This window comes from Rhinolophus sinicus, chromosome 18, assembly GCF_057876585.1.
Source record: "Rhinolophus sinicus isolate RSI-liver-muscle chromosome 18, RSI-T2T, whole genome shotgun sequence".
NCBI classification, from domain to species: domain Eukaryota; kingdom Metazoa; phylum Chordata; class Mammalia; order Chiroptera; family Rhinolophidae; genus Rhinolophus; species Rhinolophus sinicus.
Window position 1 is genome coordinate 78,613,820 of NC_142518.1, and position 21,388 is coordinate 78,635,207.

The 21,388-nt window shown below is 34.8% G+C and overlaps 1 protein-coding gene and 1 non-coding gene across 10 annotated transcripts in view; both read right to left on the bottom strand.

The window, feature by feature from the left end:
- LRCH2 (leucine rich repeats and calponin homology domain containing 2) overlaps window positions 1-21,388 on the bottom strand; it is a 165,730-nt gene that overhangs the window by 11,202 nt on the left and 133,140 nt on the right. For 4 of the 9 annotated variants that reach the window (XM_074323563.2, XM_074323565.2, XM_019718097.3 and 1 more), the window contains 5 exons: window positions 14,162-14,212; window positions 11,841-11,898; window positions 10,968-11,080; window positions 10,659-10,796; window positions 10,431-10,508 (listed from right to left, as the gene is read on the bottom strand). In XM_074323563.2, the coding sequence (XP_074179664.1) occupies window positions 10,431-10,508; window positions 10,659-10,796; window positions 10,968-11,080; window positions 11,841-11,898; window positions 14,162-14,212 (438 nt within the window). Of the gene's footprint in view, window positions 1-10,430; window positions 10,509-10,658; window positions 10,797-10,967; window positions 11,081-11,447; window positions 11,647-11,840; window positions 11,899-14,161; window positions 14,213-21,388 lie in introns of those variants that run through there. The other 5 variants (XM_074323566.2, XM_019718098.3, XR_016020103.1 and 2 more) reach the window with 3 other exon arrangements.
- LOC141569792 (small nucleolar RNA SNORA35) lies at window positions 13,698-13,826 on the bottom strand. The gene has a single exon (XR_012493587.1). It is a non-coding gene; the product is annotated as a small nucleolar RNA SNORA35 (small nucleolar RNA).

Consider the following 21,388-nt stretch of genomic DNA (forward strand, 5'->3'; position numbering starts at 1 on the left):
ACAAAATCAGAAATGAAAAAGGGGAAGTTATCACGGATGCCACAGAAATACAACGGATCATTCAATAATAGTATGATGCCTCCAAATTCAATAACCTGGAAGAAATGGACAAGTTTGTAGAAACATATAGCCTTCCCAGGCTGAACCATGAAGAGCTGGAAAATCTGAACACACAGATCACCAGTAACGAAATTGAGTCAGTCATCCAAAACCTTCCCGAAAGCAAAAGTTTGGGGGCAGATGGCTTCACTAGTGAATTCTACCAAACCTTCAAAGAGGATCTAATACCAATCCTGCTCAAACTCTTCGAAAAAATTAAAGAAGAGACAGTACTCCCTAACTCATTTTATGAGGGCAACATTATCGTGATACCAAAACCTGGGAAGGACAACACAAAAAAAGAGAACTACAGACTAATATCTCTGATGAATACAGATGCAAAAATCCTAAATAAAATTCTAGCAAATCCAATGCAACAAAGTATGAAAAAGATTATTCATCACGACCAAGTGGGGCTCATCCCAGGGGTACACGGATGGTTCAACATATGCAAATCCATCAATGTGATACATCACATAAACAAAATAAAGGACAAAAATCATATGATATCAATTGATGCAGAAAAAGCATTTGAAAAACTGCAACATCCATTTATGATTAAAACACTTAATAAAATAGGTATCGAAGGAAAATACCTTAACATAATAAAGGCCATATATGACAAAACCTCAGCTAATCTTATAATTAACTGTGAAAAACTGAAGCCCTTTTCTCTAAGTTCAGGAACACGACAGGGCTGTTCACTATCACCTCCGCTTTTCAACATAGTATGGAAGTCCTCGCCAGAGCAATCAGGCAAGAGAAAGAAATAAAAGGCATCAAAATTGGGAATTAAGAAGTTAAATTATCCCTCTTTGCAGATGACATGATGCTATATATAGAAAACCCTAAAGACTCCACCAAAAAGCTATTAGAAACAATCAACAACACAGTAAAGTGGTCGGCTACAAAATCAACGTACAAAAGTGCATTGCATTCCTATAAACTAACAATGTAATCTCAGAAAAAGAAATGAAAAAAACAATTCCTTTTGCAATTGTAATAAAAACATAAAATACCTAGGAATAAAGTTAACCAAGGATGTGAACGACCTATATGGTGAAAACTGCAAGACATTTTTTGACAAAATTGAGAAGACACAAAGAAATGGAAAAATATTCTGTGCTCATGGATTGGAAGAATCAACATAGTTAAAATGGCATTACTACCCAAACAATATACAGATTTAATGCAATCTTCATTAAAATCCCAATGGCATTTTTTAAAGAAATGGAACGAAAAATCATCAGAGTTGTTTGGAACCACAAAAGACTCCGAATAGCCAAAGCAAACTCAAGAAAAATCACAGCGCTGGAGGTTTTACATTTACTGACATTAGTTGTATTACAGGGCAACAATAATCAAAACAGCATGTTATTGGCAGAAAAACAGACATGCAGACCAATGGAATAGAATTGAAAACTCAGAAATAAAACCACATAAATATGGACAGGTAATTTTTGACAAAGAAGCTAAAAACATACAATGGAGAAAAGAGCCTCTTCAATAAGTGGTGTTGGCAGAATTGGAAAACCATATGGAAAAGAATGAAACTGGACTGTTATCTGTCACCAAGTACCAAAATTAATTCAAAATGGATCACAGACTTAAGCATAAGACCTGACACAATAAACTGCATAGAAGAAAACATAGGTACTAAACTTAGCGACCTTGGGTTCAAAGAGTATTTTATGAGCTTGACTCCAAAGGGAAGGGAAGTAAAAGTTAAAATAAACGAATGGGACTATATCAAACTTAAAAGCTTCTGCACAACAAAAGAAACCATTGACAAAATGAAGAGGGGCAAGCAACTGAATCGGAGAAGATTTTTACAAAGAGTGCCTCCATTAAGGGGTTAATATCCAAAATATACAAGGAACTCACACAACTCAACAACAAAAAAACAAACAACCCAATTGAAAAATGGGCAGAGGACCTGGAGAGACATTTCTCTAAAGAGGACATACAAATGGCAAACAGACATATGAAAAAATGCTCAACATCACTAATCATCAGAGAAATGCAAATCAAAACCACAATGAGATATCACCTCACCCCAGTCAGAATGGTTATCATCAACAAGACAAATAGTAACAAGTGTTGGAGAGGCTGTGGAGAAAAAGGAACCCTCATACACTGTTGGTGGGAATGCAGACTGGTGCAGCCGCTATGGAAGGCAGTGTGGAGGTTCCTCAAAAAATTAAAAATAGAATTACCGTATGACACAGCAATCGTTCTCCTGTGTATCTACCCAAAAAATCTGAAAACATTTACCCATAAAGACACGTGTGCTCCAATGTTCCCTGCAGCTTTATTTACGGTCGCCTAGACATGGAAACAATCAAAATGTCCTTCGATAGATGAATGGATAAAGAAGTTGTGGTGTATATACACAATGGAATACTATTCGGCGGTAAGAAAAGATGATATAGGAACATTTGTGACAACATGGATGGATCTTGAGAATATAATGCTAAGCAAAATAAGCAGACAGAAAAAGCAGAGAAGCATATGATTTCACTGATTTGTGGTATATAAACCAGAAACAACAGAAGAACAAGACAAACAAATGGGAAACAAAAACTCATAGACACAGAAAATAGTTTAGTGTTACCAGAGGGTAAGGGGGGATGGGTGTGGTAGATGAGGGTGAAGGGGATCAAATATATGGTGATGGAAGGAGAACTGACTCTGGGTGGTGAACACACAATGGGATTTATAGATGATATAATACAGAATCGTATACCTGAAGTCTATGGAACTTCACTAACAATTGTCACCCCAATCAACTTTAATTTAAAATAAATAATAATAATGTATCGAGCAATGTTATCCTTTAGATATGAAGGAGGAATAAAGACCTTTCCAGATATACAGAAGCTGAGAAAATTTTCCACAAGGCCTGCACTGTAGGAAATACTCAAGGGGGTTATTCTATCTGAAAGAAAAAGGGAGAAGGGTAAAAAAGAAAACAGTAAGATGACACACAGAGAAACAGAAGTAGGAACTAGCTACCCTTATTCAGAATAGTGCATTATGTAGAGGAATATAACATAAAGGCTATTGGACGTTAAAACATTAAAAAAAAAGAGAAGACAATAGCTACTGCAACTCATAAATGAACTCATCATAAATAGGGATAACTTGTGACAACAAAAAACATAAAACAGGAGGGGATAAAGGTCTGAAGTTCCAAAGGGAATGGAGATAAGATGCACGCAGAGGAAATGGACTATTGTACATACGAAACTTTCTATTAAATAAATTTATTGGTAAACACACACACACACAGAGAAATTCCAGAATGAAGACACAAAAAGAAAAAAAGAAAACAGAGGGAAAAAAATCATAGAATACCACCAAACAAAAAACAACAGACATAAACACAAGGGCAAAGAAACAATGGAGACACTATGCTATCAGAATACAAAAGCTAAAATGGCTATGTGAAGTCCCATATATCAATGATTACCCTAAATATAAATGGTCTGAACTCACCAAGAAAAAGGCACAGAGTAGCAGATTGGATCAAAAACCTAAACCCAACCATATGCTGCCTTCAAGAGATATCTGACCTGCAAGGACAAATATGCACTCAAAGTGAAAGGGTGGAAAATTATACTCCAAGCAAATGTCATCTAGAAGAAAGCGGGTGTGGCCATATTTACATCCGATGAAACAGACTTCAAAAAGAAGTCATTGGGGGCCAGATCAGGTGAGTAGGAAAGGTGACCCAATAGAATTATTTGTTTAATGGCTAAAACCTCCCTCACAGACAGTGCCGTATGAGCTCATGAATTGTCGTGATGTAAGAGCCATGAATTGGCGAAAAGTTCAGGTCGTGTAACTTTTTCACGCAGGTGTTTCACAATTTCCAAATAGTAAACTTGGTTAACTGTTTGTCCAGTTGGTACAAATAAATAATGAACAATCCCTCTGATATCAAAAAAAGGTTAGCAACATCACTGCAACAAGTTTGTGAACTTAGTTGTCAGACCGTATATGCTCCAAATCAGGGAGTACCGAAATATATAAAGCAACTACTAACAGAACTGAAGGAAGAAAGTGACAAAAACACAATTCTAGCAGAGGACCTAAATACGCCATGGAGAGAGATGCATAGATCATCCAAGCAGAAAATCAATAAGAAAATATCAGCTTTAAATGACACATTAGACCAAAGGGACAAAATTTACATTTACAGAGCATGTCGTCCTAGAACACCAGATTATATATTCTTCTACAATGCACATGGAACATTCTCAAACACAGACCATACGTTGGGACACAAAACTAGTCTCAACAAATTTAAGAAGACTGAAATCATATCAAGCATAATCTCTGAACCACAATACTTTGAAATTGGAGATCAACTTCAAAAAGAAAGTAGAGAAAACTAAAAATATGTGGAGATTTAAAAACATGCTCCTAAAGAAACGACTGCATCAGAGAAGAAATAAAAGGAGAGATCAAAAGGCACATAACAACAAGTGAGAATGAAAATACACCATATCAAAACTCTTGGGATACTGCAAAAGCGGTAATAAGATGGAAGTTTATATCATTACAGGCCTATCTCAAGAAACAAGAAAAATCCAAAATAAGCAAAATAATATTACATCTTAAAGAACTAGAAAAAGAATAACAAATGAAACTCAAAGTCAGCAGAAGGAAGGAAATAATAAAAATCAGAGAAAAATTAAGTGAAAGAGAGAACAAAAAGACAATAGAAAAAAATTAATGCAACAAAGCTGATTTTTTGAAAAGATTAATAAAATTGACAAACACTTGGCTAGACTCACTAAGGAAAAAAGAGAAGGGGTACAAACAAAATAAAAAATGTAAGACAAGTTATGACAGGTACCACAGAAATACAAAGGATCATACAAGAATACTATGAAAGATTATATGCCACCAATTCAACAAACTAGAAGAAAAGGACAAGTTCTTAGAAACAAATAACTTTCTTAGACTAAATCATGAAAAACTGGAAAATCTATATAGAATGAACACCAGTAAGGAAACTGAAACAATTATCAAAAACCTCCCAAACAGCAAAGTCCAGGACTAAATGCCTTCACTAGTGAATTCTAACAAACATTCAAAGATGATTTAATAAGTGTTCTTCGCAAACTCTTCCAAAAATTTGAAGACAGAATACTTCCCAAATTGTTCTATGTGGCCAATATTACCCTGATACCAAAACCTGGTAAGCATAACACAGGAAAGAAAATTACAGACCAGTATCTCCAATGAATACAAACACGAATATCCTAAACAAAATACTATCACATTGATTACAACAACATATTGCAAAGATTATACATCACGATCAGGGGCAAAAAGATGGTTCAACATATGCAAATCGATCAATGTGATACAGCAAATAAAAATAAGAATAAAAATCATGTGATCATACCAACAGATGCAGAAAAAGCAGATGACAAGATACAATATCCATTTATGATTAAAACACTTAATAAAATGGGTATAGAAGGAAAATACCTTAACAAAATAAAGGACACATATGACAAAACCTCAGCTAATATCATAATTAACAGTGAAAAACTGAAGCCCTTTGCTCTATGTGCAGGAACACGACAGGGCTGTCCCCTATCACCTCTGCTTTTCAACACAGTATTGGAAGTCCTAGCCAGAGCAATCAAACAAGAGAAAGGAATAAAAGGCATCCGATTACGGAATGAAGAAGTTAAATTGTTACTTTTCGTAGATGACACGATGCTATATATAGAAAATGCTAGGGACGGCATTATGGCACAGTTGGTTAGAGCGCGAGCTCTCAACAACAAGGTTGCCGGTTCAATTCCCGCATTTGATGATGGGCTGCGCCCCCAGCAACTAAAGATCGACAACGGTAACTGGACTTGGAGCTGAGTTTCGCCGTACACAACCAGACTGAAGGACAACAACTTGATGGGCCGTGGAGGTGACGGGTCCTGGAGAAACACACTGTACCCCAATATAATTGAAAGAAAAAAAGAAAACCCTAAAGACTCCACCAAAAAGCTACTAGAAACAATGAACGAATACAGTAAAGTTGACAGCTACAAACTCAATGCACAAAATTCCATTGCATTGCCATATACTAACAATGAAATCTCAGAAAAAGAAATAAATAAAAATTTTTTTTTTGAATTGCAACAAAAAGAATAAAATACCTAGGAATAAACTTAACCAAGGATGTGAAAGACCTATACACTGAATACTATAAGACATTTTTAAAAAGAAATTGCAGAAAACACAAAGAAATAGAAACACATTCTGTGTTCATGGATTGGAAGAATCAACATAGTTAAAATGGGCATATTACCCAAAGCAATACACAGATTTAATGCAATCCCCATCAAAATCTCAATGGCATTTTTAAAAGAAATACAACAAAAAATCATCAGATTTGTATGGAACCACAAAAGACCCGGAATAGCCAAAGCAATCCTAAGAAAAAAGAACAATGTTGGAGGTATCACACTCCCTGACTTCAGGGCAACAATAATCAAAACACTATGGTATTGGCAGAAAAACAGACACAGCAGACCAATGGAATAGAATTGAGAACCCAGAAATAAACCCACGTGAATAGGGGCAGATAATTTTCGGCAAAGAAGCCAAAAACATACAATGGAGAAAAAACAGCCTCTTCAATAAATGGTGCTGGGAGAACTGGAAAGTCACGAGCAAAAGAATGAAACTGGACTGCTGTCTGTCACCAAGTACCAAAATTAACTCAAAATGGATCAAAGACTTAAATATAAGACCTGAAACAATAAACTGCATACTAGAAGAGATATGGACCTTGGGTTCAAAGACCATTTTATGAATTTGACTTCAAAGCAAGGGCAGTAAAAGCTAAAATGAATGAATGGGACTATATCAAACTTAAAAGCTTCTGCACAGCAAAAGAAACCATCGACAAAATAAAGAGGCAACCAACCGAATGGGAGAAGATTTTTGTAAACAACACCTCTGATAAGGGGTAATACCATGTTTCTCTGAAAATAAGACCAGGTCTTATATTAATTGTTGCTCCAAAAGACCCATTAGGGCTTATGTTCAGGGGATGTCATCCTGTAAAACCATGCTAGGGCTTATTTTCCAGTTAGGTCTCATTTTCGGGGAAACACAGTATCCAAAATATATAAGGAACTCATACGACTCAAGCACAAAAACTAAAGAACCCAATTACAAAATGGGCAGAGGAGCTGAAGAGACGTTTCTCCAAAGAGGACATACAGATGGCTAGTACACATGAAAAAATGCTCAATATCACTAATCATGAGAGAAATGCAAATAAAAACCACAATGGCATATCATCTCACACCCGTTAGAATGGCTATCATCAACAAGACAAATAAGTGTTTGAGAAGTTGTAGAGAAAAAGGAACCCTCATATACTTGTTAGTGGGAATGCAGATTGGTATAGTTGCTATGGAAGGCAGTGTGGAGGTTTCTCAAAAAATTAAGAATAGAATTACCATATGACTCAGCAATATCTCTACAGGCTATCTACCAAAAAAATCTAACAACATTTATCTATAAAGATATATGTGCTCCGATGTTCACTGCAGCTTTATTTATCGTGGCCAAGACATGGAAACAACCAAAATGTCCTTCGATAGATGACTGGATAAAGATGTGGTATATATACACAATGGAATACTATTCTGCCATAAGAAAATATGAAATAATGCCTTTTGCGACAACATGGATGGATTATTATGCTAAGCGAAGTAAGTCACACAGAAAAAGTCGAGAACCATATGATTTCACTGATATGTGGGATATGAAACTGAAAACAACAAAGGAAAGAGACACACAAATGAAGAAATAAAACTCATAGACACAGACAATAGTTTAGTGGTTACCAGAGTGTTATGGGGGAGGGAGGTGGTAGATGAGGGTGAAAGGGATCAAACATATGGTGATGGAAGGAGAACTGACTCTGGGTGGTGAACACACAATGTGATATACAGATGATGTATTATAGAATTGTACACCTGAAACCTGCGTAACTTTAATAACAACTGTAACCCCAATAAACGTTACTTAAAAAAAAAAGAAATAAAAAAGCAATAAAGGCATATATCCAAAGACTTGTATATACATATTCACAGATTCCTTATTTGTAGAAATCCCTAAAACTGGAAACAGTGCAAATGGCCATCAACCAATCAATGGACCAACAAACTCTTATATATTCATATAATAAAATACTACTCAGCAATAGAAAGGAATGACCTATTTATACATACAACAACATTGAGTCTTAAATAATTTTACTGAGTGTACGAAGTTACAAAAATTACACATATTGTATCATTCCCTTTACATACAACTCTAGAAAGAAAAATGCAAACAAAATTATTAATAATAGAAAGCAGATTACTGCTTTTGGGGAAAGGAAGGATTGCAAAGGCACACAAGGAAACTTTTAGGGGTAATGTTCACATTTATTATCTTGACTATGGTGATGTTCTCATGGTGTATGCATATGTAAAAGCTTATCAAATTGTATATTTCATTTATATGAACTTTATTGTATATTAATTTACCTAATAAAGCTGTTAAAATTGACAAAAATATCGTAAAATACAAAAAGTAAATGAAAAAATTGACTAAATATTACTATTTCTACGTCAGGGGATAGCAAATTGAAGCTAAAAATAAAACTTCCCTCACTGCCAGGAGCTAGTTTAGAAAAAACGGAGTTGTTGACTGATCCCTCCATAGCTCCCCTTATGGTGAGGATGGGTGGTGCACTAACCTTGACCTAGAATGAACTGGAGAGAGAAGACAAGAGTACTAAGAGAACTAAGAATAGTTTTGTAAGATGTTTCCATTTATGCTTCTTGCCTATTGTATCAAAAAAGTGTCTGCAGTATGTTGGACTGTCTTTTCTTTCATGTAAAAGAACGGAAATAAAGAGTATCCAAGTTAGAGGGTAGGTTTTGCAGTTAGACCACCTGGGTTCACAGCATGGCTCCTGTTTACTAAAGGTGTGACCTTGGACAAGTTCCCAAACCTGTCTGTGCCTCAGTTTCCTCATGTGTAAAACATGAATTCACTTAATAAATGTTTATTGAGAACTCTCCCCCCAAAAAAATTTAAAAATGGCAATACAGGAAAATGTATGTAATACAGTAAGTAGAAAAAAAGACCTTTCTAATTTTTATATATTCTAAAAGATTAAGAGTACAAAAAAGAAAGAACGTAAAAACGGTTAAGAATTAAACTTTTCAGACATGTGAAGCATAGAAAAGATATAATTAGAGAACAAGATACAGTTTCCAAATTATACAGCAATTCAACTGATCTCTCTATATAAATATTTATTCACTTGAGGAAAGAGGTTAGAGTGGAATATTCAGACCAAACGATTATGACACTGTTGAAAAAGAGAGCTTAACAAGCACAACTCATTATATATGAGTTGTCAACACATTGCACAACTTAAACTTACACAATGGTATATGTCAATTATTTCTCAATAAAAAATAATTTTAAAATTAAATTAAATTTAGAAAAGCACAACTAGATTGTGATCTGCTACCAATGTCATGTCCTCTCAGCAGTTAATCATGTTGATATTAGGCTTATGTTTTCCAAAAAACAATGTTTTGATGATGCATTTTCATGAACATTTTCCAATATAGCTTTAATTGTCAATTTTATAGTATTACAATTATTATATGAAGCATAAGCCAATTCCTACAATTTTCAAAGTTTACCCAGTAAAATATTATAATGTTACTAAGATTTCTAATTTGACATTTTAAATTAATTTTATTTTTAATTGTAATAAATTTATTGGGGTGATATTGGTTAATCAGATTATACAGGTTTCAAGTATACAGTTCTATAATATATCATCTGCATATTGCATTGTGTTCACCACTCAAGTTTAATACACTGTTCAAGGTGAATGTAAATCTTTCAGAGTCTGTCCATGGATTTACTGTGTAAAGGAATCCAAATGTCCTCCACCAGGAAAAATGAGGAGCAATGACATTAAAACTAAGTTGTAATATGGCCACTACATTATTTTATCCAATGATGTGTATGATGAGTAAATTTTCCCATATATGTAGCTGTTTTGGAAATGACTTTCAAAAAGCAGCTTAAAAATATTCATTAGAGATCTGCTACAGTTAAAGCTGGAACTCAACAGAAGGTACCATGTATTCATTTTCAGAAGGTATTCATTTTCGTGTTCAAAAAGCATTATTCATTCCTACTGTGAAGAGTAAGAACCCCAGTGTGCATGTAATAAATTAATACTTAAATGATCATTTTGATAGAAAAATAACAATTACCTGTGAGACACCCAACTTTTTACAAGCATCAAGAAAATTTTCTACATTTCTTCGACATTTTGCCATGCTCAGTTTAGGCTGTGAAGTAAGAAAAAAAGACATTTTCAGACATACTTATATAGAAATTAATCAAAATGAAAATTTAATTTATGTAGGTATATTATTTAAGACAGTTTGAAGAGGCTCTATTTTCCTTTAGAGAAACAACAAATTGCAGAGAAAACTTACCACCGCTGGTGATGGTACATGAATACTAGCTACGGAGCGCGGCCTTATATGATTGGCTAAATGGCAGAGAACAACCCCATCCATTAGTGCAGCTCCAATGTCATCAGGCAAAATTACTTTTAACTTGGACTCGAGATTCTATAAAGAAATGGGTATAAATCACAGATATTCTACCTAACTGTTATATATTTAGATTACTAATCATTACATAACCCAAAAGAGCATTGAAAATAAAATCCACATATGTTGTTAATTTTCCAAGTTAAACCCATTTCTGCAAAGCAGATCTGAAAGGGCCATCTGACGTACATTGCGAAGTTGTCGTATTTGCTCTCTTTCTTCTCGTAGATGTTCCATCTTTCTTCTCATTGTAAATCCGGGATCTACTGCCCCATATTCCTGGCAAGATGAGCGGCTAAAAGCTACAAAAACAGAAATTTCCACCTTATTACAAAACTAATAGGATCAACCATCGATATGGAAAGAGGCATGATAAAAAGAATCAAAACTACATAAAACGCCATTACTTATTAATACATTCTAAATGTTTTCCACAGAATATAACAGAAATCTACTTATCTGCATAATTGAAAGCAACAACAGGGAAAACAAGTGTAATGATTTCTCCCATCTATACATGTTCTTATTTAAATAAATGTTTTTAGAAATGTATGATCCAGGTTAAAAATATTATTGAATATAAGTTAGCCTTTATTATCTTTATAGAAAAAGGAAATTAATCTTGAAGGTCAATACAGTTATTCAGGAATAAAAACTATAATTCAATACCTTGCCAAGTAACATGGATCCATTTTCTTTTGGGCTTGCCAAATGCGAAAAGATCCCTTTTTAAAACCACAATATAATGGAGTGCTATAATTTCAAACAGTGTTTGGTCTGCTGGCAGAGTGGTCATTCTAATAGCAGTCACAGTAGAGTAGAAATAAGACTGCAGTATATCTAAGGCAAAAAGCTGAGGTTTCAGGAGCTTGAAGGTAAAGAGGAAGAAAGAAATGGGGAATGGGAATTGGAAAGACAAATAACGTTAAGAGAAAATTACTTTTAGGAGAAGGGAAATAATCTATGTATACTTAAAACTGTGGAATCAAGTCCCATTTAAGCTGGGAATCTCTAGTTTCATATACTATAAGCAAAAATTTTATTTACAAAATATGTATTTACCTGATCTAGGCTTCAAGCCAAAAGGACCATGTGAAAAACCATCAGTTCTATCATATTCCTAAAACAGAAAACAGATAAAACCTCTTTTCTTTCAAAATAATCAAAGTAGTTATTTATATCAATTCCAATTTTGAGAAGTATTTATTTTTTCCATGATTAATGAAGTAGAGAAAGGTAAAATGCTTCAACTCAAATTAATAATTTCACTTTTATAAGGTCTATAAATATTTTCTAATTGACCTAACTACATAAGCCTTTAAATACTTAATACTTCTTACTCACAGCCTAAGAAAAATGAAAAAGAAAATTATTGAAGTATATAAATAGATCTTATTTTTGAGTGAATAACCAAATTAAAGTATCTCCAAAAATGAAGTAAACTTCAATGAAAAGATAAGTGAAATAAGCAACATGTACTCAGTATCTATCATGGACTCAACAGTGGATAATCTGAGAGAAATCTGCACATTCATACTAATAGGGGCTGCAGAATGATAGGTGATAAATTATTGTGTCTTCTATTTGAATGCACATTGCTTCAAAGTGCTTTCACACAGTCGTACACTGTGGAAAGAACTGTGGTATATTTTGTAAAATCTGAAATTGGAGTCAGAAATCTTAGGCTAAGTCTTGAACAAAACATTTAATTTCTGTTACTGTTTCTTCATCTTTAAAATGGGGTGTTGTAAAGATTAATTGAAATAAATAAAAGAAAGCACATTGTAAATGTAAAGTGGTAGGATAATATAATTTTAGCAGCATCTTATTTGATCTGCGCAACAACCATGACGTAGCTCAAGTCCAGGTTTCAGTCAGTTTTCTACCATTTATTGACTGAGTTCTTTGGGCAGTTATCAGTCTCTTCAGCTGTGAAATAATGAGGATAATATCCAGTTCATGGGACTGCTCATAGGTAAATGTACAGGTAAGCCTTTGTTAGTAGTAAAGCATGAATTATTTTTTATCATTTTTCTTTCACAGATAAAATTGAAGCAATCAGAATTATGCTGAATCTCGAATCTTCTGCTGATTAAGATGAGATACGCAGTTCAAGCTGAATGTTAGTTGAGCTACCAAAACACATGCTCACCACCCTATCCGTCTACAAGTCCCAGTTTCTCTTTATTTTTTTGGTTCAAATGCTATGAATTTCTGACAAAAACTTTACTTATCCAAATGCAAGCAAAATGCATTAATATATAAGCAACTAGTATATTAGTATGTAATTTACTTGAGAAAACTGACACTAATGCTCTACCCATGACCACAGATCATAAAATCACAAAGCAACGAGGCAAATAAGTAGTCACTTAGATGCTTACATTTGCTGTAACTGAAAGTAAAAGACTTACAAAAGCATGACAAAGACTACTTTTAGGATATCCTAAATTATTTTCTAAAAGAATGTAAACCACTTTATCTGCCATAAATAATTTAGAAACATGCTTATAAAACTAATGTCCAAGTCTATCTAAAAGTTTTATAATACAACTAACTCAATAGACAAATAATCCTAGCTTTTAAAAATATTTCACACTACCTATATAAAATGAAATACTATCTAATTAACAAATGATGAATTTGAATCATTCAAACATTTAGACAAAGTCCTGAATTCACCAAATGAATGTATACTCATTTATTTACTAATACCAGTATAGTTGTAGAGTAATAAATACGGTAATCTGAAGTAAAGATATTGTTTAGAATTTTTAAAATTTATCTTTTGTTGTAAAACAGTACGTTTAAGTAATTTCAAAAACCAGTTATTCAAATCATCAGAGTCTTTGGTTGAGAGCTCACAAAAACTCATCTACCCCTTCTTCCCATGACCTCCCAGATCTAAGATCCTAGGAAATGTGTACCCTCCTGTCGATAGGAACAACCCACTGCAGGGATGTTTCTCGTGGAAAAAGGAAGTTTCTCTTGCATTGCTTTCAGACCTAAATGGTTATGAGAAAAACCAAAGGTCATTGCACAATGCTGAAGTACTTTTTTCAAATTTAAAAATTTAAAGCTGTTTCTATCATTTATGTGAAAATATGGATTAATTCAACAAAATATAAATCACATAAAATGAATTCTTTTCTGTGATCTATCAGAAATTTCCAATGAGTAACAAGTTATATTTATTATGAATATTTGTACAAAAAGATGGTGTTCTGAGAATTTTTTATCGGTTAGGTTTGTACAAATTAACCTATGTGGATTTTTAAATATGGGTGAATAAATTACTGTAAAAAAAACAAAAAAGAAAGATGAGTTTAGAGAAGAGAGAAGAAAGAAACTTATATAAACACATATAAAAATGGAACTTGTACCTCAGATGATACTGGAGATTGTGGTGACATATTAGCATTATCACTGTCTTGCTAAAATATAAAAACAAGATGAAATATGAAATTAAAACATGGATGATGATTTAGACATATAAAAAGAAAACTGAAAATTGTTCTGATCAACTGCTAAAGGAAGAATCTAGGAAATACCATCTACCACCCTTGCCACTCTAAGTGTGGTCTGTGAACCAGCAACATCAGCATCCTCTGGGAGCTTGTTAGAAATGCAGAATCTCGGGTCTCACCCAAGACCTACTGAATAGGAATCTGTATTTCAATAAGATCTCCAGGTGATTCATAATCACGTAAAAGTTTTAGAAGTACTATCTACTCACACCAAATATTTTTCTATAAATTTATTTCCTTTAAATATCACAAAAGAAAAACTTTTTATAGTTCTTAGAAAGATCCATGTGTTCAGATTAATTCCTGATGGGAAATGACAACAATATGTTACAATATGAGCAGGTAACTGGAGGTATGTAAAAATTCCATTATTCCAAATAAGAGTGTTTACCTGGAAAATTATGTGTATCTAACATACGCTTAGAAATAATTAAACAGAATTTAATTGCATAAAACAATATTAAATGGCCCATGTTTTTTTTTGAATGACTACTAACAAACACAACAATCTTAATATTTAATCTTGAATATGTATACCACATAGTACATTTATTCACACCATTCAACAAATGATTACTGACTACCTACTATATGCCAGGTACTGTGCTAGACATAGGGAATATTGAAATTTAGTAAAATATCATCCAGTCAAGGATCTCTCAGTCTAGAGGAAAAACAGATTCATTTATACAGGTAATACAACCTTCTCAGTAAAACAACAGAGCTTTGAATGGCAATAACAAGGCACAGATAAAGGGCACGTGGGGAAATGGTGAGGGTGGTAGAGAAAGGCAAGTTTCCTGACAAAGCAAAAAGTGAGTAAGTGTGTACTAGAAAAAAGAAAAAAGAAGGGAACAAAATTCCAAGATGAGAGGACAAGAAAAGCACAGGAGCAATAAATGAAAGGATGAGTGTAGAAAACTTTGAGCAGTTCTGTATTGCTGAGAGTTCAGTGAAAGGACAGCAAATCTGGAGTTGAGGCTGATTTACCACAAGGGATTGACCAAGACAGACCTAGAATTTACGTTGTAAGTGATAAGGAGACACTGAAGATTTCAAAGCAAGGGAATAGCCTGATCATACTTGTATTCTTTGAAATAATCATTGTGGCTGCAGGGAGAGTGGACTGGAGAAAGGGAGAGAAGAGAAAGGATGCTACTGCAGTAGTACAGGCCAGAAGTGATGAGGGCCTATGCCAGGGCAGAAATAGCAGAAATGCAGATGGGGGATATATTCAAAATATTTCAGTATCAAAAAAGAAAAAACAATAGTAGGTCTTGCTAACTGATTAGATATTGAGGTAGGCAGGACAAAAGTGGATATAAAATATAAAGGGACAGGGAGAACAGCCAAGCTGAACCTCAAGCTCAGGGTTCAGCAAATGTTTTCTGTGTGATTCCATTTCCAAAAATTAAAGGACTTTTCAGAAGCTTTGCCAAGAACAAATATTAAATTAACTACCAAGCCCTTGAAACAAAAATACAGAAAGGTACAGTTTTTGTGGTGATGAGACTACACCATTTGAAAAATACTGGGAAGCTGCATAGCTTAAAATGGTGAAGCAAAAAAATTAAAAATGCACAAACTGTAGAAATCTAATTTTAAATGCACTACACAGAATTTGTGGAAAGAGATTAATAAATTACAAACAAACCTCAACTCACCACCAGGTTGATTTAGGAAGAAAAAAGATGGGAAAATGTAAAAATTCTGAATTCACGAATTACAGTTTCAAGAATATTAATAAAATTCTAAAACTGAATTATGAAAAGTCTGTTCTAAACAAAGGACACATGGAAATTACATGATTAAATTAATAATTAAATAGATGAAGTCACAGAAATGGCAGCATGAGGTGAGCCTCCTGAAATCTCCTCTGGAACTTACAACAAATTGAACTATAATTCCACAAAGGACTCCCTCCACAGCAGACAAGCAAGACTAAGAGACGAGCAACTGAAATCACCTAAAGGCGGGCAAATAGGGCAAGCAGGAGAGGAGGGAAGGGGAAGTGTGGAGACATGGGACCCAGGATACTGACCTAGCTCGAAGCTCCGATCTCTGCATTACACAGCTACCACAGTCACGGGAGAGGGAAAAATTCAGAATGATAGCTATCCCCTTATGGCCCACAGTCCTGCATGAAGGATCAGCATATAATACAGCTGAACCCAATGCTCTGGGCAGAGACCTCGGTGCAAAGACTGAGGGAAGAAAGGTGAAAACGGCGGTTAAAGACCACACTGACGGGCAGAGGACAGAAGCTTAGGTACAGAGCCTAGCCGACCCCTCTCTACCATCCCAGAGCTTGCCCCACAGCCACCTGCCCAGTGCTAGAAGCAGAATGGTACCAGTGTCAGATCAAAAGAACAGAATATTTACAGTTCTGAGAACTGTGGCCCGTAGCCATGGACTCTCAACCCAACCACTTCTGGCAAAGGGGTGGGAGACTTGGGTGCTGGATGGGCTGTACTGGTGGTCGCCACCATTACTCATAGCCACCTCTCACAACCCATCCCACCCCAGCCCCTGCCTATCTGGGCAGATACCTGCAGGGGTAAACAGAGCCACTAAAACACATGGCCATGAATCCAGCGCAGAAAGAGCTTCGGAACTTCAGAAGCGTTACACATACCTGAACGGAGGCGGTACCCTGAGACCCAAGCTACCTACTCACAGAGGAGAAGACCACCTTACAGGGAATCCCCCCACTGTGTGAGAAGCCAGAAAAGTGCAGAGAGAATGTAACACTACAGCATGAAAAAGAATTAAAGGCTGCAGTTGGAAAGAAAATAAAGCATTCTGCCAACACCTATAGGAAAGCAAAAGAAACAGCTCTTCCTATCAACCTGTTGCAGAACCCACTCCTGTAGATGTCTAGGAAGACAAAAAATAATTCACTAATTGCCATGAATAACCAAGATAACAAGGCAGCTCAGAAAGAAAATGAGTCGTCTCCAGAAAATGAACTTAAAGACATGGAAATATGTGACTTCAATGACACAGAATTCAACAGCGCTGTTCTGAAAAAACTCAACGAGATGTAAGAAAACACAGAATGGCAGTTTAATGAACTCAGAAACACAATCAAAGAACAAAATGAACATTTTACCAAAGAACCGAAATTAAAAAACAAAACAAAAACAAATAGAACTTCTGGAGATTTAGAACTCAATTGAAAAAAGAAGAACAAAACAGACAGCTTAGGTGGAGGAGAGAATCACTGACTTTGAAGATAGAAATCTGGACACGACACATATCACAAAAGAGAGAGACTTGGGAGTTAAAACAAATGAAACAACTCTACAAGAACTTTATGACTCATCAGAAAGAGCAATATAAGATTAATGGGCACACCAGAAGGTGAAGAAAGGTAGAAGGGAACAGAGAGTATATTCAAACAAAGAGTCGATGAGAACTTTCCAAACTTGTGGAAAGGACTGCTTCCTTGATCCAAGAACCAAATAGAACACCTAATTACCTCATCCCAACAGGCCTTCTCCAACACACATTGTATTGAAGCTGTCAGGAATTAACTAAAAAAAGAATACACAAGGCAGCCACAGAAAAGAAGACAGTAACCTATACAGGAAAGACCATTAGGTTATCATCAGAGTTTTGGGCAGAAAATGTATATGCCAGGAGATAATGGACGCAAACATTCAAACTATTGAAAGAGTGAAATTATGGGCCAAGAATAATATATCCAGCAAAGATATCCTTTAGAAATGGAGGAGGAATAAAGACCTTTCCAAACATACAGAAGCTCAGGGAATTTCCTTACACACGACCTGCATTATAAGAAATATTGAAGGAAGCTATTCAATCAGCATAAATAGGGATAATTTGCGACAACCAAAACATAAAAGGGGGGAGAGTAAAGTCCTGAACAGGAATATAGAAACGGAGAAAAGTAAGCATGCTAAAGAAAATGGAATACTCTAAATATGAAACTTTCTTTTACATAAACTCAATGGTAACCACTAAAAAAAAAAAATCCAGAACTGAAATATATAATGTAATAAAGAAACAGAGGGAAATCATAGAATACCACCACATAGATATAATAGAAAACAACAAAACGGCAAAGAAACAATGGAGACACAGTCTTACCAGAAAACCAAACATAGAATGATAGGAAATCCTCACATATTAATAATCCCATAAATGTAATTGGACTGAACTCACCAATAAAAAGGCACAGAGTAGCAGACTGGATCAAAAAACTAAACCCAACCATACATTGCCTCCAAGAGACACATCTCAGCTACAAAGACAAAAATAGACTCAAAGTGAAAGGGTGGAAATTAACACTCCAAGCAAATGGTATCCAGGGAAAATCAGGTGTAACCATACTGGCATCAGATGAAATAGACTTCAGGGTAAAAAAAGTAACAAGAGACAAAGATGGACATTTCATAACGATAAAGAGAACTATAGAACAAGAAGACATAACAGTCATCAATATTTATGCCCCCAATCAGGGAGCACTGAAATATACCAAGCAACTACTAACAGAACTAAAGGGAGAAATTTACCAAAACACAATTCTACTAGGGGACTTAAATACATCATTGACAGCTATGGATAGATCATCCAAACAGAAAATAAATAACGAAACAGCAGCCCTAAATGACACATTAGATGAAATGGACATAACTGACATTTATAGAGCACTTCCTCCTAGAACATTGCACTATACATTTTGTTCTAGTGTATATGGAACATTCTCAAGGATAGACCATATATTGGGTCATAAAAGTAGCCTCACCAAATTGATGAAGACTGAAATCATACCAAGTATACTCTCTGATCACAAGGCTTTGAAATTGGGTAGCAACTGCAAAAAGAAAGCAAGAAAAACCACAAATATGTGGAGATTAAACAGCATACTTTTAAAGAACAACGGGTCAAAGAAGAAATAAGAGGAAAGATTCAAACATACATAGAAACAAACGAGAATGAAAATACATCCTACCAAATTTTAGGCATGCAGCAAAGGTAGTTTTAAAGGAGAATTTATATCATTACAGACCTATCAAGAAAGAAGAAAAATCCCAGATAAATAACCTCATATTACACCTTAGAGAACTAGAAAAAGAAGAACAAATGAAATCCAGGTCAGCAAAAGAAGTGAAATAATAAAAATCAGAGCAGAACTAAATGAGATACAGACTAAAAACACAATAGAAAAAATTAAAGTGACAAAGAGTTGGCTCTTTGAAAAGGTTAATAAAATTGACAAACAGTTGGCTAGACTCACTAAGATAAAAAAAAGACACTAATAAAATCAGAAATGAAAGAGGGGAAGTTATTACAGATGCCACAGAAATACAAACGATCAGCCAAGAATACTATGAAGGATTACATGCCACCAAATTCAATAACTTAGAAGAAATGGACAAGTTGTAAGAAACATAAAACCTTCCTAGGCTGAAACACGAAGAATCGGAAAATCTAAATATACCGATCACCAGTAAGGAAATTGAATCAGTCACCTGAAACTTTCTCTAAACCAAAAGTCCGGGAGCAGGTGGCTTCACTAGTGAGTTCTACCAAACATTCCAAGAGAATCTAATACCTGTCTTACTCAAACTCTTCCAAAAACTGAAGAAGAGACACTACTCCCTAACGCATTGTATGAGGCCAACATTACCCTGATACCAAAACCTGGTAATGACAACACAAAAGAAGACAACTACAGACGAATATATCCGAGGAAAAAAGATACAAAAATCCTAAACAAAATTCTAGCAAATCGAATACAACAATACATTAAAAAGATTATTTATCACGACCAAGTGGGGTTCATCCCCGGGGCACAGGATGATCCAATACCCGCAAATTCATCAATGTGATACATCACATAAACAAAATAAAGGACAAAAATCATATGATTACATCAATTGATGCAGAAAAAGCATTTGACAAGACACAACATCCATTTATGATTAAAACACTTAATAAAATAGGTATAGAAGGAAAATACCTTAACATAATACAGGCCATATATGACAAACCCTCAGCTAATCTCATAATTAACTGTGAAAAACTGAAGCCCTTTGTTCTATATTCAGGAACACGACAGGCCTGACCCCTTCCCCCTCTGCTTTTCAACATAGGTTTACAAGTCCTCGCCTGAGCAATCATGCATAGAAACAAATAAAAGGCATCGAAATTGGGAATGAAGAAGTAAAATTGTCACTCTGCAAATGACATCATGCTATACATAGAAAACGGTAAAGGTTCCACCAAAAAGCTATCAGAAACAATAAACGAATACAGTAAAGTTGCGGGCTACAAAATGAACGTAGAAAAGTCTATTGCATTCCTACATACCAACAATGAAATGTCAGAAAAAGAAGTTAAAAAACACACAATTCTTTTTGCAATTGTAATAAAAAGAATAAAATACCTAGGAATAAACTTAACCAAGGATGTGAAAGACCTATATGCTAAAACTATAAGACATTTTTAAAATAAATTGAAGACACAAAAAAATGGAAAGACAGTCCATGCTCATGGATTCGAAGAATTAACATAGTCAAAATAGCCTTATTACCCAAAGCAATACACAGATTTAGTGCAATCAAAATCCCTATGGCATTTTTTTAAAGAAATAGAACAAAAAATCATCAGATTTGTATGGAACCACAAAACACCCCGAAGAGCCAAAGCAATCTATAGAAAAAAGCACAATGCTGGAGGTGTCCCACTCCCTGACTTCACCTTGTACTACAGGGCAAAAATAATCAAAACAGTATAGTACTGGCAGAAAAACAGACACATAGACCAATGGAATAGAACTGAGAACCACATAATTAACCCACATAAATACGGACAGATAATTTTTGACAAAGAAGCCAAAAACATACAGTGCAGAAAAGACAGCCTCTTCAATAAGTGGTGCTGGGAGAATTGGAAAGGCACAAGCAAAAGAATGATACTAGGCTGCTTCTGCCACCGTGTACCAAAATTAACTCAAAATGGATCAAAGACCTAAACATAAGACCTGAAACAAGCTGCATAGATGAAAACATAGTTAGTACACTTATGGACCTTGGGTTCGAAATGGATTTTATC